Source organism: Salvelinus fontinalis, chromosome 7, assembly GCF_029448725.1.
Source record: "Salvelinus fontinalis isolate EN_2023a chromosome 7, ASM2944872v1, whole genome shotgun sequence".
Lineage (NCBI taxonomy): Eukaryota > Metazoa > Chordata > Actinopteri > Salmoniformes > Salmonidae > Salvelinus > Salvelinus fontinalis.
The window spans coordinates 33,364,510-33,389,736 of record NC_074671.1 but is presented as its reverse complement, the minus strand read 5'-3'; the positions used below and the strand labels follow the sequence as shown (position 1 = coordinate 33,389,736).

Genomic DNA, 25,227 nt, shown 5'->3' with positions numbered 1-25,227 from the left:
TTGTACCCGCGTGTACTTATACTGTACAGTAAGCTATGTAATATTTATTTTGAAATGCTCTCCTCATCATTTGTATTTCCTCAGACTTTACAGCAATAATGCAAGACATTCTAAATGAGCTATTTCATTTCATGTAAGAGGCAAACACTACTGTTGTATTTGAGGGACCCGCTCTGTGTCCTTTCTCTACCTCACTAATGAGCGTCTTCTTCTCTCTGGTTACTTTGCAGTGACGGAGCTGGCAGAAGCGGAACGTACATTCTGATTGACATGGTCCTCAATAGGATGGCTAAAGGTAGGAGTCAATGGGCCTCTCCGTCTCGCACTCTTTCTGCTTGTGTGGAGACGATGCCATGGCAACGGTGAAACGCCTCCATTTTCAGCCGAAGGTCTTGGGACGCATTAGAGGGTGACTGAGTGAGGCCTCTGCTGAAAACTCTGGGAGGGATCTCCAGAAAGGAGAAGAGAGGGAGAGAGAGAGGGTGAGGGAGAGTGAAAGACAGTGATAAGAGGGAGAGAGAGAGGGTGAGGGAGAGTGAAAGACAGTGATAAGAGGGAGAGAGCAAAAGCATGGCTTTTCATAACTGAAATTAATTATCATAAGCATTCACAAAAAAACAACACTCCTCGACCTTAAGACCATGATTGTGTTTTTGTACATATTTATTTATTTGAAATTTCTTTTAAAAAGGGTCATTTTTCAACTGTTTTTTTTCAACGATCGTCAATGTCAAATTCATTCCCCTGTAAAGGGCAAGTTAATTTATCATAATTATACAGTATATATTCCATCTTAATTTGGCTTCTCACAAGATGCAAATATTAATATATTAATCGACATTCATATCACACAACCACCTTTGAGTATGTTTTCAGTAAATTATGTGCGTATAGTATGACCGATACGACCTCCGACGAGACATCAAACATGCAAAAGGACAATATGGGAGGAAGGTGGAATCCTATTACACCGGCTCTGAAGCACTTCATATGTGGCAGGGCTTGAGGGGTTACAAAGGGAAACCCAGCCGTGGGATGCCCAATGATGCAGAACTCCCAAACGAGCTAAATGCCTTTTATACTCACTTCAAGGAAGACAACACTGAGTCTTGCATGAAAGCTCCTGTTGTTCCGGATGACTGTGTGATCTCGCTTGTCATGGCTGATGTGAGTAAAACTTTTAAATAGTTTAACACTCGCAAGCCTGCTGGGCCAGACGGAATACCAGGGTGCATTCTCAAATCATGCGCAGACCAGCTGGCAAGTGTCTCCATGGAAATGTTTAATCTCTCCTTTTCCCAGTCTGTAATCCCAACATGTTTCAAGTTGACCACCATTATCCCTGTTCCCAAAAACTTCAAGGTAACCTGCATTAATAACTATCGCCCTATAGCACTCACATCTTTAATTATGGAATGCTTTGAAAGGCTGGTTATGACACACATCAACACCATCATCCCAGACACCCTGGACCCACAATTTGCATACTGCCCCAACAGATCCAAAGATGATGCAATCTCAATTGCACTTCACACTGTCCTCCTGGACAAGAGGGGAAATAACTATGTGAGAATGCTGTTCATAGATCAGCGTTCAATACCATAGTCCCCTCCAAGTAAATCACCAGGCTAGGGACCCTGGGACTGGACACCTCCCTCTGCAACTGGATCCTGGACTTTCTGACCGGCCAGCCCCAGGTGTTGAGGGTAGGCATCAGCACCTCAGCCACACTGACCCTCAACATGGGGGGCCCTCAGGTGTGTGTGCTTAGTCCCCTCCTGTAGTCCCTGTTCACCCACGACTGTGTGGCCACGCACGACTCCAACACTATCATCAAGTTTGCTGACGATACAATGGTGGTAGGCCTGATCACAGATGGCGATGAGACAGCCTACAGGGAGAAGGTCAGAGACTTGTGGTGTGGTGTCAGGACATCAACCTCTCCCTCAACATCAGTAAGACCAAGAAACTGATAGTGGACTATAGGAGAAAGAGGGGAGAGCACACCCCTGTCCACATCAACCGGTGCTGTTGTGGAGAGGGTCGAGAGCTTGGCGTCCACATCACTAAGGATTTAACATGGTCCACACGACAGTGCCCCTTCCCCCTCAAGAGGCTGAAAAGATTTGTCATGGGCCCTCAAATTCTCAAAGTTCTCAAGTTCTACAGCTGTACCATCGAGAGCATCTTGACTGGCTGCATCACCACTTGGAATGGCAAATGCGCTACAGAGGGTGGTGCGGACAGCCCAGTACGTCACTGGGGCCTAGCTCCCTGCCATCCAGGACCTCTATATCAGGCGGTGTCAGAGGAAGGCCCCCAAAAAATTGCCAAAAATTCCAGCCACCCTAGTCATAGACTGTTCACTCTGCTACTGTCCAGCAAATGGTACCGAAGCATTGGTTCTCGAACCAACGGGCTCTGAGACCGCTTTGACCCCCGAGCAATAAGATTGCTTAAATAGCCATAAGACTGCTAAATATTGAATTAAATAGTTACCCAGACTATCTGCACTGACCCAATCTATGCACACACATAAGACTATATATGCACACACTCCCTTACACACACTACACTGACACTCTCACACACATTCACTACACACACACACACACACACACACACACACACACACACACACACACACACACACACACACACACACACACACACACAAACACACACACACACACACACACACACACACACACACACACACACACACACACACACACACACACACACACACACACAACACACATAACACACACACACACATACCGACACAACCCAAATACACATACGCACACACAGATACACACACTATTGCACATCATATGCTGCTGCTACTCTGTTCTCTATTTTACTTGTATTATTATCTATTCTGATGCCTAGTCACTTTACCCTGCCTTCATGTACATATCTATCTCAAATACCTCGTACCCCTGCACATTGATCTGATACTCCCTGTATATAGCTCCATTCTTGTGTATTTCATTCCTCTTTTGTTAGTAAATACGTATATATATATATATATATATAAAATAATTAAATATTTTTTACTCTGAATCGTTGGGAATGGTTCGTAGAGCAAGCATTTCACGGTAAAGTCGACACTCGTTGTATTTGGCGCATGTGACAAATTTGATTTGATTTACTATACAACACCAGGCTCTGTATTGCATAATGAGAAATAACTCCAGCAGTGGATACAATAGATGTCACCCTATGCCCCCCTGGCCTCCCACCCCTATCAGAGCAGGTCATCCGTACATCTGGCCCTGAGCCTGGCCTCCTCCTTCTCTGTGTCGTTGGACCCTTGCTCTATAGCTTTGGTCTTAATGGGGGAATCAAAGGGCAGAGTCAGGGTAGCATGGTCCTGCTGGATGGATGTCTTTCTCAGGCTGTCACACACATCCCTGTTCTGGGGTTCAGGCTAGAGGTTTGCGGTGGGGCTGGGGCTAAGGTTTGGGCTTGGGCTGTGGGTGTAGCTAGTGGTTGTGATTGGGACTGGGCCTGGGACCAGACCCACAAGTTTTTGTTATGTTGAGCAATGAGCAACCCAGAACATGAGCGGCCTATTCCTCTTTGTTTGGTGTGAGGCTCATCTGGTCTTGAGAAGTGTGAGGCCTTGTGTTCGCAAACAGAATGAAAAGCCCGGGGGGCCCAGACATAAAATCCCTCTTTCGCCTTCTTCTTCTTCTACCTCCTCCTCTTCTTCATCTTCTTCTCTCCTCCAGAGTGAATTGTACACAAGAATAATTTCACTCCGAAGCCTTTTATTGTTGGAGAATTTTCTCCCCTCTTAAACTTGAGAATCCAACACTTCTAAAACATGAAAGTTGTATTGGATCACTTTGAGCTGGGAGTCCAGCTGCATTAACCGGCCCCTTCTCTCTCTTCCCTCTCTCCCCCTTTCAAAACGTCTTTAAGGGCTCTGGGCTTTCTCTCCCTCTATTTCTTTTTTTGGAAGTGAATCTCAAATGAGCCCTCATGGTCCCCCCCAACTCGCCATTTATTAGACTCCCACAATAGTCTGGTTGTTGGAGTTATTCAAGCTAAAGGTGAAAGGATATTTCAAATGAGAGTTTATTGCACGTTGGCATTATTCAGTCTATTACAGCTACTCAGCTCACATAACTTGCTGAATTTTAAAATGACACAAAAACATTTATTGTATGGTGAAGGTCAACTATATCACAACTAACACATCTCTCATATTTTCCCACATCATACGAAGTATAGCAAATTAGCTTGATTTTCCATTCATTTCCGATTATCTCAGACATCAGAATGCAAGCTTCTGAATCACAGTTGAGCATAGTGCAATTTTATGCCTGCTACTACAATGCATGGTTCTTATTCAAGCAGGGCACAGTTTCTTTGATTGCATCATTGATTGTACAATATTCCCTGCCCCAGAAATATCCCCATGCATATATTATTCTAGTGAAAACAGTCAGTGGCTCCTTTCCAAGTCTTTCGAGGGATGAATGTAATAATTTTCAATCGCCATGCCTATCCAAAGGGAGCCGGTAGAAAGGAGATTGACAGATGTGAGCTGGATTACTCTGCTGCTTTGAAGTCAGTCCAATGTGCGGTCTGTTGCAGGTGCTAAAGAGATTGATATTGCCGCTACCCTGGAGCACTTGAGAGACCAAAGACCCGGCATGGTCCAGACAAAGGTAAGGTCCCTCGCTCTGAGGGAGGGAAGGAGGGAGTGGGGAGAGGGGAGAAGTGGGGGAGTTCATGTCATTCACAAAGAGGTGCATCTAGTTCACGGATAAGTGCACAATGACATGATTGGTTGCTTGAAATTATCAAGACTATTTATTTATTGGAGGGGCTTTTTTTTAAAGATTCTCAGTCAGTTCATATTCAAAATCACACATGAGGAAGTTTATGTCCACAGACACTAAGGGCTGGTTTCCCGAACACATATTAAGCCTTGTTCTGAACTTAAAAGCATGCTCAATGGAGAAACCCCTTTTGAAATAGCTTTTTAGTGCAGGACTAGGCTTAATCTCTGTCTGGGAAACAGCCCTCATGGTTTAAGATCTCCATGTGGAAGTAAGCTTAGCATTTGGCTTTTTTTTTGCAATATCCAAAACTCATGTTCTCCTACAAAAACTCCTGCCATACGTTACTTTATCAATAATCTTTAGACTGACGAGTTACCATACCCGGTCTCAGGGATGGCTAACTCTGGAAATCTCTCCGGTCTCCTCAGGTAAATCAGGCTTTTAGTTTCTTTGCATCCCATGTATGGAACAATCTAGAGTTCCCTACAACTGGATGTTCTGGTGCCTCTCGGGCAGTTCAAAATGTTGATTGGGGACCTCTTTGCTGATGAATGGGATTGTTTTTTCTTGAATGTAGAGGAGACCTGGGTCACACTCGTGTTTTTACTCTCGTGTATTTCTCAGCACCAGTAAATCGTACGAGATTCTTTTCAACATTAATAGAAAGACCAAGGTCTTGGGTTGAAATAGGGAGCGTTTTTTTAAATCCTTATAAGCAGTGCTTAATTTGAGCCAAGCGGAACAGGGTCCACTTTCGACTGTTTCGTTCCGGAACCTACAGTATTTGTCTGGATCCGGTACCTCTCGTGGCATTAAAAATAATTGTCACATTTTACAACGCTCTCCACAGTACATTTTCCAAACACATTTTGATATGTCGCTCAAAAAGATATTTGTGTTTACTGGAAAGGGAGGCCTTTATAGCAACATCACAAAAGAGCTTGGGATTTGTTATATAGTGGCAATGTCCCCGAACAATACGGTTATAATGGAGTTGATAGTGACCAGGTGGATGAGTTCTTTCAAAGAATTCACATATTTTGATCTTAAAGTTATTACACAGCACCATCCGGATTGGGAGTGATAAGCACTGTGACAACCAACCTGTGAGACAACTAACCCCGGTCTCCCCTATTGTAATTTTTCATATATTAGTATTATATTGTATTTTGTAAATGATGTGTATGCAGGGTTCCCTTGTGAAAGAGATCTTGGTCTCAATGGGACTCCGTGTTAAAATAAAGGTAAAATAAATAAATACATGTAATTCTTGCTTGCCTCCAGAATTTAGAGTAGCCTCCTAACTCCCATTCCTCTTTTCTTAAAGGTTGAGTAAGTCAGAATTTTGTCCACAAATGTACCCACATTTATATTATATGTAAATAGTTTATGATTAGTCAATGCTACAGTATAATATCGTTATTTTTATACTTCTCCCTATTAGCTGAAATCGTATTTTTTCAAAGCCATTTTAGCTGTCACACTAGCTGTTCGATCCGAACAGATTCACAAATCATGGGAATTTGTCACGCTATGCAAACATTGCCTCCGCTCTGAGGCAGGCGTTGCTAGGCAACCTCCTGGACTTGCCCAAGCAGGCCCCAGCTAAAGCCAGTGTGAGAAACTTGCTAGAAAGCGTGTCTGTGATGAAACTAAATAAATACTGCACTCTGACCCACAACTTCTTTGCTAGATTAATGATAGTGTTGTTAGACAAAGTACGGAAATGGAACTTCAAATCGTGAAATAATTTTATTGGGATTTGCAGCTGTTGTGGGTAAGTAATGAATATGCTAGCTTCTGCAATAACTGAACGTTAACGTTACTCATCCTTTAACTAAAATAATCTAACTCATTTACCTGGGAGTGAGGGAGGTTTGAAACATCTCATTACAAGAAAGTCGGTTCCCTGGAGAATGTGTGTATTTAAACAGACCATGCTCGCTCATCTATGAATACTGAATTGTGATGGGCAGCGAGAGCTTTTTGTGTCGTTTAAGACGGCTGCATTTAACTCCGGAAATATCAATTAAGGCAATCAGGGCAAAATTAGGCTGTATCACGTTTATCAACGTTGTTTACTGGAGACGTCCTGAAGTTTTCATTTATGTAAATTAAATGGATTTAATGCAGCTTTCGCTGAATCATATTTACCAGTTACTCAGGTATCTGATTGGAGCTTGTTAGGGAAGGTTTCATTTTGGCAAACGTAAAATGTTAAAAGCCTTTCACTAAAACATCTAAGGGCAAATTAAATTACAGCAGAGAACTAGCAATATTATTGATGCTACTATGGTGCCTCACAGGTTCATCAAGAGCATAAATTGATTTAAATGTTTTGAGGACAGCTTTTAGCTGTAAAATATATGCAACATTAGCTGTTCTGGTCTTAGATAGATGTGTTAAATATACTGACTCAATGCTCAAGAGAAAGTCTCCTGTAACTTTGTGGGAAAGACAGAGGTTTAACTCCCTCCAGTGGTGGAAATGTGAAACCCTCTTCCTTGGCCACCATAATGCCCACCGAGACAGCTTAATCAATATGTACCAAGGCCTAAAGATTTGTGGATTTTTTATTTTTTTTTAAACGTTTTAATTAACTATAGCTATTAAAGGTATTTTATGAAGACCTATACACATAAGAACAACCTACGCCAAAAAATATTGACATTACTTGTTGTAAAGAACTCCTCAGTATAGATTTTATTTTTCTCCGGGCGAAAATGTGGCAGGTTTTGTGTTGACACATCTGAAGTCTGATTCTTGCAAACGCCTACCTCTCCTCGGTGAGTTTATTTTAGCGCCTGAAGCCTGAGTGAGAGTTGAGGAGTGGAATGTGAAACAGTGCGTCTTCAGGGTGAAAAACGATCGGTCCTGTTGTGCTCCTGAGGGAGCACAGTGAGTCACACACATACACACGCACACACACTTGAGAGAACAGTTGACTTAAGCCTAGATTCAATCAGATCAAGCTTTAACCTGTGCTAGCTGACACCCGCATAGCTGGTGTTTTGGAGGTGTCGGAGGTGTAAGTGCGTTAAAAGCCGTCAAATCGGTGAGTGGCTTCTCTTGTTGTCATTGTCATGAAGCCACACCCGTTCCACCCACTTTAGAGGTTCAGAACGAGAAAGTGTAGGCAATGGGGTGATTCTTTACGAAACTAGAACAAAGTGAGACCATGATTTGGGGGATTTTATTCATAAAATTGGCCTTTGGAGGAAAGATTGAAGCATAATTAAGAAATAATTAATTGAAGTTGGAATATTTGTGACATTTTGGCCTTACCAGGCCTTCTTTTAGACTCCATAATGTTTCATCTGTAGGTGCTACAAAGCAAAAGTTGGTGTCATACGAAGCTTTACCACTTCCTCTGTAATAGTATTTTAGTAGTATTAGAGTAGTATTTTTGTAATTTCTTTAGTATGAATATTGAAAACTATAATCATGAATATTGAAAATCAAAAATGTTTGATTTGGAAAGAAATGGTATATATCATTTTTTCAATATATTGTTCAACAAGCGGTAGTTATAAAAAGTGTCACTCGGATAGGACTCACTGGCAGTCCTGTAACTTTACACTCTCTCGATCTCTCTCTCTCTCTCTACAGGAGCAGTTTGAGTTTGCGCTGACAGCCGTGGCGGAGGAGGTGAATGCCATCCTAAAAGCACTTCCACAGTGAAACCCGGCACCGCACCATGCCATGTCTCGCTGTCTAAACACAAGTTCCTCTGCCCACTCAAGACTGACATCTTGTCCATGTCCCAAATGGCACCCTATTCCCTACTTATGGGGCAAAAACATTTTTTTTTTTTTTACTAGGGCCTATAATAGGGTGCCATTTGGGACATATACCTCTTCTCCTGCTTTCTCTCTCCTCTGATTCTCTCTCTCGCTCTCAATCTCTCTCTTGGTGTACTTATGAATGTTGTGCCAGATACTTGACCGACCTGGTCTTAACTGTGATGTATTCTGTTTGCAGTTGTTATCGAACATATGTTTTAGTGCCACTAACAGATAGCTAGACAAGATAATGTGTGTTCTCTCTCTCTCTTTGTGATCTGAATAATGTGTTAAACTTAGCATCAGATACTTGGTTATTGATGTGATGTATATAATATTGTATTCAAGGCCCAAACATCTGTGTCCTGTATATAGAGAAGATGCTTAAGAAAATGATGTCGAAGCGATCTTTACTATTTAAGTTCTGAACCATATACTATGACCCCGTTCAAATACAGTTGAAGTCGGAAGTTTATATACACCTTAGCCAAATACATTTAAACAGTTTTTCACAATTCCTGACATTTAATCCTAGTAACAATTCCCTGTCTTATGTCAGTTAGGATCACCACTTAATTTTAAGAATGTGAAATGTCAGAATAATAGTAGAGAGAATGATTTATTTCAGCTTTTATTTCTTTCATCACATTCCCAGTGGGTCAGAAGTTTACATACACTCAATTATTATTTAAATTGTTTAACTTGGGTCAAACTTAGCCTTCCACAAGCTTCCCACAATAAGTTGGGTGAATTTTGGCCCATTCCTCCTGACAGAGCTGGTGTAACTGAGTCAGGTTTTTAGGCCTCCTTCCTTGCTGAGCGGCCTTTCAGGTTATATTGATATAGGACTCGTTTTACTGTGGATATAGATACTTTTGTACCTGTTTCCTCCAGCATCTTCACAAGGTCCTTTGCTGTTGTTCTGGGATTGATTTTCACTTTTTCACCAAAATACGTTAATCTCTAGGAGACAGACCGTGTCTCCTTTCTGAGCGGTATGACGGCTGCGTGGTTTCATGGTGTTTATACTTGCGTACTATTGTTTGTACAGATGAACGTGGTACCTTCAGGCGTTTGGAAATTGCTCCCAAGGTTGAACCAGACTTGTGGAGGTCTACAATTTTTCTTTTGAGGTCTTGGCTGATTTCTTTTGATTTTCCCATGATGTCAAGCAAAGAGGCACTGAGTTTGAAGGTAGGCCTTGAAATACATCCACAGGTACACCTCTAATGGACTCAAATGATGTCAATTAGCCTATCAGAAGCTTCTAAGGCCATGACATAATTTTCTGGAATTTTCCAAGCTGTTTAAAGGCACAGTCAACTTAGTGTATGTAAACTTCTGACCCAAAGTTAAATAATCTGTCTGTTAACAACTGTTGTAAACATTACTTCTGTCATGTACAAAGTAGATGTCCTAACCGACTTGCCAAAACTATAGTTTGTTAACAAGAATTTTGTGGAGTGGTTAAAAAAACAAGTTTTAATGACTAAACTTCCGACTTCAACTGTACTTTCGAACTGCATCCTTCCGTCCTTGAGGTAACAGATCTGTATATGATTGGATCGGTGTAAGCAAGGTTATCGTCCTATTACTTCCACCAATCCAACCAATTCATATATGTGATTATTTTACTGAAGGTTGGAAGGAAGTATTTGAACAGGGCCGGTATGTGAGGTTTAGTTGTTCTCTTGTGCAGGGATTCTTGCAGCAGACTGTATTCGTTTGTTTGACATTGTTATGTATATGAATGTAATACCGGGAATATTTAAGCGTCACCGAAATATAGTGATTACAAATAGAGTGATAAATATAGCTATTAACGATATGATTAAGCTGAATTATATTGACATTGTTCATTATATTTGTTTTGTCCTTTTAATTGACAGAATATTGTGACATGTGAAGTCCATAGACGGGGTGTCATAAACAGAGGGAGTCCAATCTGGCCCATGCGCAGTTTGGGTGGGTGGAAATATTTGTTTTGGGGGAGGGGGTAAATAAACTTAATTCAATTTAAAATTACTAAAACTGTGTAGAAATTATAATGGACCTACACCCATATAGTTTCTTGACTGCGTCCAGCTAGCTAATAATCACCGAAATGAAAACTAGACAGTCAGGAAGATTAGAAAATTCGAAAAACGATGGACAGAGGACTATAAAAGAAATGTGAAATATAACCAATTTTCAGTGCGGCTCTCTGGATCTCGTTGAAAACCGAATGCAACCCCTGGGGCAAAATGAGTTTGACAACCATGATGTATAGAATATAAATGATTGGATCCCTGTAGTGCTATTAAAATGTTTACTGAACTCTTCAATGAAAACCATATACTTTGTGTGGAAATAAAAATGATATCAGATTGAAAATAAACCATAGAACGGTTGACCAGAGATTTGCCTGTCATTTTTTCCACTAGTTCTTTAGAAAATATTCAAAGGAGTACTTGGTATTTGTTTAAGGTCACAAGGCGAGACCCAAATGCAGACACAGGAGGCGGATTGTAGAGCTCCGATATTTATTATAACCAAGGGAGTAGGCAAAGGCAGGTCAGGGACAAGCGAGAGTTCATAAACCAGGTCAGAGTCCAAACAGTGCCAGAGGATAGGCAGTCTCGAGGTCAGGCCAGGCAGGGGTCAGAAACCAGATCCGAGTCCAAAACAGTACAAGGGAATAGGCAGGCTTGAAGTCAGACAAGGCAGAGTGATCAGGCAGGCGGGTACGGAGTCAGGACAGGCAATGGTCGAAACCAGGAGGACTAGAAACAAACAGAGACTGGGGAAAATAGGAGCAAGGAAAACCGCTGGTTGACTTTGCAAACAAGACAACCTGGCACATCGAGACAGGAAACACAGGGATATATACACCGGGGATAATAAGCGACACCTGGAGGAGGTGGAGACAATCACAAGGACAGGTGAACCAGATCAGGGTGTGACAATTTGATGTACAGTTAAATAAAAGATGGGTTCTTTTACCAGAGGGTGAGTGCACTGACTGAATTCCATGCCTGAAATTAAGGGCACTATTCAAACTTCAGAGATATGGATTGAATAGAGCCCTAATGCTGCTTTTCAACTGTAACACTGTTGTTACACCCTTATGTTATACTAAGGAAATTGTGTTTCCATAGCTAGGGCTGACAATGAGGATTTGTGAACACCATAATCAAAACAGTTGCTTTGTGAGAAGGTGTTGAAGTTCACACTACAGTTAACCATAGTTATGTAAATGCAGGTTGAAAAGTCCATCCCTGGACAGATGAAATGATTGTCTTCTTACCGCATTTTTCAGATGAGAGAGATGGCAGGCTATGAAAGAGAATCAGCCCAGTATTTTACCCACTGAAATCCTTTGGGGGTAATATCAGGCGTGAATGGTCTGGGCACTTCTCAGGCTGTCTTACAGTACATGGTTGAGGTATAAGGGAAGCCATAGCCTATAGGGAGACAACAATCAGATTGTCTTAATTTCAATCTCATATCAGGTTTGTATAGCCTATTGCACCGAGGGCACTGATCACCTTCCTAGGTTTTCATAGAGCTTTTCAGTTTCTGAATGTCGTTCAGAAGATGGTGGGCTTCGATATTCCTACCCACAAGTCTTTGCCGGAAACTTCGAATCGAGTACAGGCTTAGCTGAATGAACAACAAAGACCGGAATGTAATATGACATTTTATTAAATAGTTTGGGGAATGGCCTCGTCTCCGAGTGAAGATCCTCGGAGCCAGATGATGTAATGGCAGGTAGCCCTCTGCGGGGTTGCTGCCATCGTACCCCCCCCCCCCCCCCCCCCCCCCCCGCTCCAATGGTTGTCAAAACCTTACTGGAAAACAGCAAGTGGAGAACCAGGGTAAGTTGACATACACATACATCCTAAGATTTACACTCATTGGGTGAGAGAGAGGGAAGGTGATAATTGCAAGAGTGAGCCCAGAGCTTAACAGCAAGCATGAGGAAAATGCATTATTGTGCCGTGCTTACAGGTTGTAAGGTAAATAGGTGAATGACATTCCGCACATGGCTAATAGGAATGAGGAGAAGAAACAAGATGCTATGCTGATGAAACGGTTGTATTCATTCCCACTATGCCCGTAGAACAGGAAACAAAGTGATTTTATGTTATGCTTGCTGGAAGAAGTTAAATGAGCATCCAGACCAGCCTTCCTGACTGAACCTTCGTAAACTACATTTCTGCATAACTATTCATGTTGGAGCAGTTTACTCAGGATCAGCATTTCTACCAGGCAGACAGAAAAATAAAGCAGACGGGGAGATATTGCCCAGCAGCGCCAACTAGTTTAATAGCTTGTTTGTTTGTGAAGGAGATCAAAGGTATCAAGGCCTTGGATAGACATGAGAGACTGCCTCAGCAATCTGCTCCCCATTCACTCCCAACAACACCAGGACCCTTCTCTTTGGAAATCCTGGAAAGCATGCCAGCCAGCTCCCAGCAAACCCTTGGGATTTCAAGATGCTCTCCATGGACAAATGATATGTTTGTAAGCTTGTTTTGTTATCACATTCATTGATCACTCTGTTGAAAAAAACTACATAGACCAACATAGGCTAGTGACCAGCCTTCGTTGTGTTTTTGCTTGTGTCCAGCCTTTGTTGTGATTTCACTCGTGACCAGCCTTTGTTGTGTTTTCGCTGGTGACCCGCCTTTGATGTGTTTTGGACACTGGTCACATTACAGCCTTATTGGAAGTTTTTATTTTATTTTTATCCCTCAGTCTGCACAAAATACCCCATAATGACAAAGCAAAAGCAGGTTTTTAGAAATAAAATGAATAACCACAAATAATCACATTTACACCTGCACCTTGCACCTTTGCCAGTGATTACAGCCTCGAGAATTCTTGGATGCTGCCATCACCATGCTTCACTGAAGGGATGGTGCCAGGTTTCCTCCAGATGTGACACTTGGCACTCAGGCCAAAGAGTTTTCTTTTTTTCTTCAGACCAGAGAATCTTGTTTCTCATGGTCTGAGAGTCTTTGGGAGCATTTTAGCAAACTCCAAAGGAGCTGTCATGTGCCTTTGTCACGTTCCTGACCTGTTTTCCTTGTTTTTGTATGTGTTTAGTTGGTCAGGGCGTGAGTTGGGGTGGGCATTCTATGTTATGTGTTTCTATGTTTAGGTTAATTGTCTATTGGCCTGATATGGTTCTCAATCAGGGACAGGTGTTTTACGTTTCCTCTGATTGAGAACCATATTAAGGTAGGTTTTTCACACTGTTTGTTTGTGGGTGATTGTTCCTGTGTCTGTGTCACCACACGGGACTGTTTCGTTCGTTCGTTCGTTCGTTCGTTCGTTCGTTCGTTTCTTTTGGCTAGTCTTTCCTGTTCGTGTAACGGGTGACGCTCTCCTCATCCTCGGATGAGGTGAGGAGAGAAGGATCGGTAGACCAATGCGCAGCGAGGTGTGATGACATAATGAATTTATTGAACAAAACGAACACTGACACGAACTATACTTTAGAAATGATACAAAATAACAAACGGACAACGTAGACGAAACCTGAACATGGAACTTACATAACGACAGGAAGAACACACGAGCAGGAAACAGACTACATCAAAACGAAATACAACCGAAACAATCCCGTGTGGTGCGCAGACACAAACACAGGAGACAATCACCCACAGACAAACAGTGAGAATGCCCTACCTAAATATGACTCTTAATTAGAGGCAAACGCAAACCACCTGCCTCTAATCAAGAGCCATACCAGGCAAACCGAAACCAACATAGAAACAGATAACATAGAATGCCCACCCAACCTCACGTCCTGACCAACTAACACACAAAAACTAACATAAATAGGTCAGGAACGTGACAGTTCGTGCGTTCTTCGTGTCTATGTAAGTTCTCAAGTTCAGGTCTGTCTACGTCGTTTATTGTTTTGTAGTTTGTTTAAGAGTTTTTCGTGTACGTCTTGTCTTTAATAAATATCAATTATGTCTGCATACAACGCTGCGTTTTGGTCCAACCCTTACTCCTTCTCCTCATCCGAGGAGGAGGAATTAGACAGCCGTGACAGCCTTTTACTGAGGAGTGGCTTCTGTCTGGCAACTCTACCATAATGGCCCGATTGTTGGAGTGCTGCAGAGATGGTTGTTCTTCTGGAAAGTTCTCCCAACTCCACAGAGGAACTCTAGAGCTCTGTCGGAGTAACCATCAGGTTTTTGGTCACCTCCCTGGCCAAGGCACTTCTCCCCCTATTGCTCAGTTTGGCCGGGCGGCCAGCTCTAGGAAGAGTCTTGTTGGTTCCAAACTTCTTCCGTTTAAGAATGATGGAGGCCATTGTGTTCTTGGGGACCTTCTATGCTGCAGAAATGTTTTCGTACCCTTCCCCAAATGTGTGCCTTGACACAATCCTGTCTCAGAGCTCTACAGAGAATTCCTTTGACCTCATGGCTTGGTTTTTGCTCTGACATGCACTGTCAACTGTGAGACCTTATATAGACAGGTGTGTGCCTTTCCAAATAATGTCCAATCAATTGAATTTACCACAGGTGGACTCCAATCAAGTTGTAGAAACATCTCAAGGATGATCAATGAAAACAGGATGCACATGAGCTCAATTTCGAGTCTCATAGCAAAGGGTCTGAATATTTATGTAAATAAGGTATTTATGTTATTTATTTTTAATACATTTGCAAAAAAATCCTAAAACCTGCTTTCACTTAGTCAGTATGGGGTATTATGTGTACATTGCTGAGGAAAATAACATATTTAATCAATTTCAGAATAAGGCTGTAACATAACAATGTGGAAAAAGTCAAGGGGTCTAAATACTTTCCGAAGGCACTGTATGTTGGTAGGTAAAACCAAATCGTATATGAATGTGGCTGTAAATACTACTTTATCATTCTCCATCAGCCAGTGTGCTTCCATAGAACAAAGTGGAAAGAGTCACTCTGTGCCACCATTTGAATCAGCAGATATATACAGCATACGTTAACTAGGCGCTACACTGGCCGTGCTAGCTGAATTTGGCCCATGCTATGAAGGCCCCTGGTTCTCAGCTGAGGATAACAGGTCTATAAAGACAATAGAATCAAGTTCAAACCACAGAAACTGTTCCTTGATGAACTAGTGAATCAATATCAGAAGGTATCTGTACTTACAGATTTCTGTAAACTCTCCTGGTGCTGCATTGAAAATAGCAAATAACTTACATAATGAAAATGTACACTTAATGCAGTAAAAACTAATGTATAAAATGTATTATAGAAGATACAAAATGCACTAATTCTACAGCACAACAGCAGAGTCATATCTTAAGTGTAAAACTAACAATGACTGAATAATCCATGCTTTCTGGGAATGCTATAAAGTCCAAAAGTTATGCGTGGGGCGAGAAGTATTACAATGTAACATTACTTTAAATCCATCTGTCTGCACATTTCATCACTCATCTTGAAAAAACTTATACTAAAAATCAATCAGTCCGCCATCATTAACAAAATGGAAAATCTCAAGGTTTATTATAGAAATAGCATGTGTGACCGAGAAAAACAAATTGGTACAATTTAAGGCCAAGTGGAAAACAATAATGCAGGCACTAGGGATGAGGGTGGGGTCTGGGCATGCGGGTCTGGGCAGATGAGATGTACTCGTGTGTGCGTCTATAAGTTGTTGTTCGTATACGTTTGTATCTATCTTTTTTATTTTTTATTTTTTTAAATGCCTTCCTCACCATCTTGAATAAGCATGCCCCATTCAAGAAATTTAGAACCAGGAACAGATATAGCCCTTGGTTCTCTCCTGACCTGACTGCCCTTAACCAACAGAAAAACATCCTATGGCGTTCTGCATTAGCATCGAACAGCCCCCGTGATATGCAACTTTTCAGGGAAGCTAGAAACCAGTATACACAGGCAGTTAGAAAAGCCAAGGCTAGCTTTTTCAAGCAGAAATTTGCTTCCTGCAACACAAACTCAAAAAAGTTCTGGGACACTGTAAAGTCCATGGAGAATAAGAACACCTCCTCCCAGCTTCCAACTGCACTGAAGATAGGAAATACTGTCACCACCGACAAATCCACTATAATTGAGAATTTCAATAAGCATTTTTCTACGGCTGGCCATGCTTTCCACCTGGCTACCCCTACCCCGGTCAACAGCCCTGCCCTCCCCTCCCCTCTGCTACTCGCCCAAGCCTTCCCAATTTCTCTTTCTCCCAAATACAGTCAGCTGATGTTCTGAAAGAGCTGCAAAATCTGGACCCTTACAAATCAGCCGGGCTAGATAATCTGGACCCTTTCTTTCTAAAACTATCTGCTGAAATTGTTGCCACCCCTATTACCAGCCTTTTCAACCTCTCTTTCGTGTCGTCTGAGATTCCCAAAGATTGGAAAGCAGCTGCGGTTATCCCCCTCTTCAAAGGGGGAGACACTCTAGACCCAAACTGCTACAGACCTATATCTATCCTACCCTGCCTTTCTAAGGTCTTCGAAAGCCAAGTCAACAAACAGATTACCGACCATCTCGAATCCCACCATACCTTCTCCGCTATGCAATCTGGTTTCAGAGCTGGTCATGGGTGCACCTCAGCCAGGCTCAAGGTCATAAACAATATCTTAACCGCTATCGATAGGAAACAGTACTGTGCAGCCATATTCATTGACCTGGCCAAGGCTTTTGACTCTGTCAATCACCACATCCTCATCGGCAGACTCGACAGCCTTGGTTTCTCTAATGATTGCCTCGCCTGGTTCACCAACTACTTCTCTGATCGAGTTCAGTGTGTCAAATCGGAGGGTCTGTTGTCCGGACCTCTGGCAGTCTCTATGGGGGTGCCACAAGGTTCAATTCTTGGACCGACTCTCTTCTCTGTATACATCAATGATGTCGCTCTTGCTGCTGGTGAGTCTCTGATCCACCTCTACGCAGACGACACTATTCTGTATACTTCTGGCCCTTCTTTTGACACTGTGTTAACAACCCTCCAGGCGAGCATCAATGCCATACAACTCTCCTTCCGTGGCCTCCAATTGCTCTTGAATACAAGTAAAACTAAATGCATGCTCTTCAACCGATCGCTGCCTGCACCTGCCCGCCTGTCCAACATCACTACTCTGGACGGCTCTGACTTAGAATATGTGGACAACTACAAATACCTAGGTGTCTGGTTAGACTGTAAACTCTCCTTCCAGACTCACATCAAGCATCTCCAATCCAAAGTTAAATCTAGAATCGGCTTCCTATTCCGCAACAAAGCATCCTTCACTCATGCTGCCAAACATACCCTTGTAAAACTGACCATCCTACCAATCCTCGACTTCGGTGATGTCATTTACAAAATAGCCTCCAAAACCCTACTCAATAAATTGGATGCAGTCTATTACAGTGCCATCCGTTTTGTCACCAAAGCCCCATATACTACCCACCACTGCGACCTGTACGCTCTCGTTGGCTGGCCCTCGCTTCACACTCGTCGCCAAACCCACTGGCTCCAGGTCATCTACAAGACCCTGCTAGGTAAAGTCCCCCCTTATCTCAGCTCGCTGGTCACCATAGCAACGCCCACCCGTAGCACGCGCTCCAGCAGGTATATCTCTCTGGTCACCCCCAAAACCAATTCTTCCTTTGGCCGCCTCTCCTTCCAGTTCTCTGCTGCCAATGACTGGAACGAACTACAAAAATCTCTGAAACTGGAAACACTTGTCTCCCTCACTAGCTTTAAGCACCAGCTTTCAGAGCAGCTCATAGATTACTGCACCTGTACATAGCCCATCTATAATTTAGCCCAAACAACTACCTCTTTACCTACTGTATTTATTTATTTTGCTCCTTTGCACCCCATTATTTCTATCTCTACTTTGCACCTTCTTCCACTGCAAACCAACCTTTCCAGTGTTTTTTTTTTAACTTGCTATATTGTATTTACTTCGCCACCATGGCCTTTTTATATTTTTATTTATTTATATATATATTTTGTTTGCCTTCACCTCCCTTATCTCACCTCACTTGCTCATATTGTATATAGACTTATTTTTCACTGTATTATTGACTGTATGTTTGTTTTACTCCATGTGTAACCATGTGTTGTTGTATGTGTCGAACTGCTTTGCTTTATCTTGGCCAGGTCGCAATTGTAAATGAGAACGTGTTCTCAATTTGCCTACCTGGTTAAATAAAGGTGAAATAAAAATAAATAAAAAAATCTGGAGTGGAAATGTTTTATCCCCAAAAATTTCAACAACAAAAAAATTATACTAAATAATAAATGAAAAGATCAATTACATTTCCCCCAGAACTTCTAAAAGTGAAAAGAAAATCTGGTTTTAAATCACAATCATATCCATTTAAATTAAAACACATCTATTTTAAATCATACACACACATACAGGCAGACAACACACACACACACATTGAGAAAGATGGTTTAGGAAAAAAAGCATTAAAAAGAACTGACTTTAAAAAATATATATAAATAAGTGGTTACCTCTCCCCAAGATAATCACATTTCAACCAGATATCACAAAAGGAGCTGAGAAAAGTTGGACGATGAAAAATGAAGCCAATTGTATCTTAAAATAAGTATGTCCGTACCTGTCTTTGTTTTCTTTTTACTCTTGTGAAAAACAAGAATGAACCCACTCCAAGATTAAATCCACTAGCCTGCTATAAGTTTAGTTTGTAGTGTTAGCTGGGCTTTATTTATACCTCATTTGGCCTTTGACACACCCACATTATACCTTTTTGACATGCCCCTCACAACTTCATGCAATCTTACAGGCTTGGAAATTTGGACAGTGGTAAAGGAGTCCCACCCACACCTGACAGGCCAATCCCATACTCACAGACACACTCAACCTTTCTTGACATGGACTCACTTAAAAAATAAGCATGTTTGGTCTTGTTGTAATCATCCAAATTCTCTGATTATTAGTTCTTATGGCTGCAATCCCGTTAACGGGATTATATGACAACAGCCAGTGAAAGTGCAGGGCGCCAAATTCAAACAACAGAAATCTCATAATTAAAATTCCTCAAACATACATGTATTTTATACCATTTTAAAGGTAATCTTGTTGTTAATCCCACCAAAGTGTCCGATTTCAAGTAGGCTTTACAGCGAAAGCACTACAAACGATTATGTTAGGTCACCGCAAAATCACAGAAAAACATAGCCATTTTTCCAGCCAAAGACAGGAATCACAAAAAGCAGAAAGAGATAAAATTAATCTCTAACCTTTGATGATCTTCATCAGATGACACTCATAGGACTTCATGTTACACAATACATATATGTTTTGTTCGATAAAGTTCATATTTATATCCAAAAACCTCAGTTTACATTGGCACCATGTTCAGAAATGCCTCCAAAATATCCAGAGAAATTGCAGAGCCATGTAAAATAACATAAATACTCATCATAAACTTTGATGAAAGATACATGTTTAACATAGAATTGAAGATACACGTGTTCTTAATGCAACCGCTGTGTCAGATTTCAAAAAGCTTTACGGCAAAAGCACAATATTCAATAATCTGAAAACAGCGTTCAGCCACAAAAGGAAGGCATACAGTTACCCGCCAAATTGTGCAGTCAACAAAACTCATAAAAAGCATTATACATCTGCACTTATCTTTGCTGATCTTCATCGGAATGCACTCCCAGGACTCCCACTTCCACAAGAAATTTTTGTTTTGTTCGGTAATGTCCATCATTTATGTCGAAATAGCTATTTTTGTTAGCGTGTTTGGTAAATAAATCCAAAGTCAGGAAGCGCGTTCACTAAAAGCAGACGAAATGTCAAAAAGTTCCGTAACAGTCAGTTACGTAACAGTCAGGATTTTTTAGTTCACATGTCAAACGATGTATTGAATCAATCTTTAGAATGTTTTTAACATAAATCTTCAGTAACGTTCCAACCGGAGAATTACATTGACTTCAGATGTGCGATGGAACAGAGCTCCCTCTCATGTGAACGTGCATGGTCAGAGCATGGTCAGGTCATGATAGACCTGACTAATTCCTGTCTCCTTCGGCCCCACTTCACAGTAGAGGCATCAGACAAGGTTCTACAGACTGTTGACATCTAGTGGAAGCCGTAGGAAGTGCAAACTCATCCATATCCCACTGTGTATTCAATAGGGGCTTAGTTGAAAATCGACCAACCTCAGAATTCCCACTTCCTGTTTGGATTTTTTCTCAGGTTGTTGCCAGCCATATGAGTTCTGTTATACTCACAGACATCATTCAAACAGTTTTAGAAACTTCAGAGTGTTTTCTATCCAATACTAATAATAGTATGCATATATTAGCAACTGGGACTGAGGAGCAGGTAGTTTACTATGGGCACCTTTGGGCAACTTTCATCCAAGCTACTCAATACTGCCCCTGCAGCCATAAGATGTTTTTATTCATGATTGGTACGATTTTTTATTCACATCAGAATTGAAACTTTAAAAGTTTTAGGGTTTCTGAACAGATCACAGCCCACTCCAGCAAACCGTTTTTTTACCATGTCCCAACACCCCTCCTCACAAATACACAAATATATTATTATTTCACAAGAAATTAGGTTGGTGATATTTTTATTTATTTTTTAGAAGTAAGCCATCATCTTGAAATTCCCTCTTGCCGAAAGCCTTGTCTCTCTTATGAAAAGATGTGCCTGTAACCTTCCATGACATGGACTCATTTAAAAAATAAGCATGTTTGGTCTTGTTGTAATCATCCCAATTCTCTGGTTATAAATTAATTATTCATGATTGGCATAGTTTTAAATTCACATCTCAGGCTATTAATAAAACATGATTGAAACTTTAAAGGTTTTGGGGTTTCTGAACAGACCACAGCCCACCCCATCAAATCGGTTTTCACCATGTCCCAACACCCATCCTCACAAAATACAAAAAGTCACAATAGGCCATTGTACCCGAAAGTCCCCAAGTCTTACAAACACACGTACACACATACACACACACCGGATCAAAGCCCTCCACACTAAAGTAATCAGATCGGGGGTTGGCGTTTACAGGAGCAGGTAGTAGTGTACAACTGTAGGTAAAAGCACTTGGTTATAACATTTTATAATCCCACCATGCCCCCCTCATTAGCATGAAAACATTTTGACAGATCAAACCCTATACTAATTACCAGGGGTTAGAAACTAGATTATTTTACAATCGTTTCGTTCTGAACAGAACCGTTATTTTTTCATTCTGTTCAACTGTTCCGACCAGCTAAATAAAGTTCTGAACCGGTTCGAACGTTTAGAAAGTACTGGTTTATATCGTTCCTTTCTGTTCCTTTTAAAACCTCTTAAATATATATATTTTTTTTTACATTTAGCTCAACATTAAATTACTTCACCAGTCATGCACTGCAGATAGAGCAGCTTGCTATGGAGCGGGAAGATATAGCTCAGTGAGTTGTTTACATGCGTGATAGAAAGACAAGTGTCGAGCGCAAGACGCAATTGACATTTTGCAGGTTGGGAGAGAGCGAGAGAGGGTGGAGGTGGAGGCTTGGCTATCTGAATTAGGCCCACAGAATTATATCTAAGGGAGGTGCGGCTTCTATGGAGTAACATTTGGGAATTCAGTGTTCCACCTTGTAATTCAACCAAACTTAGTTTATTATACAAATAAATAAGAAATTGCAGACTTCTTGATAATATTTGGAGGGGGCATTTCACCCATGGGCCTCCCAACAAAAATGATTAATGTAATTTCCCACAAATTAGAAAACACTTCCCGAACCGCCGAACCCTAACTCCAACCTAGTAATGAAGTCAATAGCAATAGCAGGGTTTAGATATACACAGAAGACCAAAGTCATCACTCCTACACAACGCTCGTCCCTCATCCGATAGGACATGGAACTCAACTCTAAAAATCTAGATTTTACTCATCTGCCTAACACTAGTTCCTAATTCAGAAAATCACTCCGCTCTCAGTAGCTATGACGCACTGGCTACTACGGCAAACCATGCTCAATCAGCTGGGAAAACTTGCTCCAGCTAGCAGCCTAGTGCTAACTGGTTTGAATGATCATACCGTAGATAGTTTTCCAGCTTGTTGATGAAGTTGTACGGCAACAAAGTAATAGGACTGTTCTCAGAAATCAGCATGTATCTGACTCTAGCAGCATGCACTGTGCCTCACTACTTTGTAACGTTTGGCCAACATGATAACGTCACAGAGAGCAGTCAACTGTAGAACTCTCCGCACTAATCATTGCAGTACATATATCATGAAAACCCATTTGTGCATTAGCTAAATCTTCGCTACACTAGTTAGCTAGCTAGCTAGAAGGAGTATTCAGCATTGAATGTGTGAACTTGTGTTGTTAACATTCCTGCCTTTCGTTTCATATGGATTTATTTGAGACTGGTTTAGCCAGCAAGCAGACACTAACGCATTAGCTAGCAAATTTTCGTACACATTTCAAACATTAAATACTGATTATACCACCGCAAAACACCTTAGCTAGATGTATAATTAAGTAGTGAAGACATGCTCATGAAAAAAACACACCAATATTAGCTACAGGTTTATAGTTTTTGGTAAGATTAACTCGGACTCTTGACGATTAAAGGTGGTTCAGTGGACGATGTCACATTTGTAACATTTTCGAAAGTTAGGACATCATATTATAGCCAAACTTCTTTTTAGCTATCCCATGAGTGTTTGCGAGTTATCAGACAGTTATCTGTGCAGATGGCCGCCGTACTATCTGGAGTGGGACAATGTACAAAGGACCTATTGATTGGTAAAGTATTGCGTTAGCTAAAACCAGCCACAAATGAGACAATGAATTTACAAGTGTGTTTAGGGATTGAGAGCTAGAAGTGATTAAAACGAGGTAGTGGCTGAGAGCCTGAGGAGAGGAGAGCATGTGAGATCATTAAAAGGGTGAGTTGAAACAGCGTTTAAGTGCAATTGAAAAGGTCTGAGACTGAAAAGATCCATTCATCGTTCAGGGCCGGGGAGGCTCGGTCTGTATCTTGGGGACCTGCTCTATCATGACAGGATAAAAAAAAAAATGTTTAAGCTGCTTGTTTGGGGACTGAATTAGTCATACACTTGAGGATAATCTGTAACGTTGTTGCTCGGAGAGATGCATTTTCCGATTTGACATCACTTATTCCTCCATTCCTCTCCACAGCATTCCAATGTATTCTTTGACCAGGACCCGTCACAGCCAGTGTAGCCACATTGTGAAAGTACAAAAAATGCATATCTATAGAAAACAAGTGCCTGATAGTTTAATCAGATTGATCTCAGTGACATTAGACTAGAGGAAGCATCCTAGCTCCAACAGTCATCATGAAATGCTAAAATCACAAATCACTTTACGTTAAACCAGTCATCATTAAAAGCTATAGACTATTTAATTTAGTAATATTGAACTATTTAAAAAAAAAAAAGACATTAATCCTCCTAAATGGGAGATGGCAAGATATCAATTTGCATTGGAACACTCTAGGTAATTGACAGCAGGAGGAAGCAATAACAATAAATACATTTTCTAATAAACGTGTATCCTTCAGAATATAAGCATTTACACATGCATAATTATGGTTTCCATACAGTAATTTCTAAACTGATTAGGTCTGTGTACTTTACATCCTATAATTGAGGAATATTCATAATGTTATGGTTGAGTAGGGTTCGCTGGTGCTGACTGTGGTAGCTCATCTGCACGTCTCTAATGCTGAGGTCTTAGGAATGGCGAATAGCAGCAGCAAGCCTTGTCTCAGCCCCAGCTATTAGAGCTGTCAGGGGAGGGACACGTCAGCAACAGGGGGGAAAATGGAGATGTAGCCTACAGTATATGTACTCGCTCTGTGCACACAGGTGTGTCACTGGTTGTGTTTACACAAGCAGCCCAATTCGGATATTTTTTCACTAATTGGACTTTTGACCAATCACATTAGATCTTTTCACACCAGAGATTTTTAAGATCTGATCTGATTGGTCAAAACACATATTAGTGGAAAAAAGATCCGAATTTGTCTGCCTGTCTAAACGCAGCCACTGTCACCAAGGGCTCAACAGAGACAGAGCCGTTTGCATTTTAGGGCTGGATTCAGTCCATAGCGCTGAAGTTTCGCATTGTAGCCCGATCCAAAGGAAATGTTTGTGTGTTAGCAGAGACTGTATTCACGGTAAACTCTGCATATGCCGGCTCAATCGGAAATGACCTTAAAATTTCACATATTAAAATCCTTGGCTTTGGTGGTTGTGAGACAGACTTGCATTTTATTTACATATTGACTATATTTTGAGTCAAGTCTAACACATAGCTCAGTCTCAGGTTTTAACCAGTCAATGTAAGGTCAGATGTGTGTTTTCCCCTTGGAATATAACACCTGAGCTTGGACACGGCTGTAAAATTAGAGTTTAAGAGGTTTTTGTGGAAGTTATTCGACTTTTAAAAGTTTGCAAAAAAAGAGGGTGATAAGTTTCTAAGCAGCACAGTATCTGGTGGGATTAAATGGCAAGCCTTCAACCATGATGGATATCTCTGCTCATCACACACACACACACCTCCCCGGTTATTAACTGGCAAAAAGCACAACACCCACGTTTTACAGTGTTTTATTTCTGTCCTCTCCTGGCATTTTGCTTCCGTGTGTTTTCATCAGCAGTGGCAGCGGGACTGACCAG

The 25,227-nt window shown here is 41.3% G+C and overlaps 1 protein-coding gene across 3 annotated transcripts in view; it reads left to right on the top strand.

Annotated features, from left to right (window-relative positions):
* Positions 1 to 10,974, top strand: part of ptprn2 (protein tyrosine phosphatase receptor type N2) — a 290,147-nt gene extending 279,173 nt beyond the window's left edge. For 2 of the 3 annotated variants that reach the window (XM_055929231.1, XM_055929230.1), the window contains exons 20-22: positions 231 to 295; positions 4,612 to 4,685; positions 8,412 to 10,974. In XM_055929231.1, the coding sequence (XP_055785206.1) occupies positions 231 to 295; positions 4,612 to 4,685; positions 8,412 to 8,483 (211 nt within the window). In that variant the 3' untranslated portion in view covers positions 8,484 to 10,974. The remainder of the gene's footprint in view (positions 1 to 230; positions 296 to 4,611; positions 4,686 to 8,411) is intronic. The other variant, XR_008760159.1, reaches the window with a different exon arrangement.
* Positions 10,975 to 25,227: the final 14,253 nt, after the last annotated feature.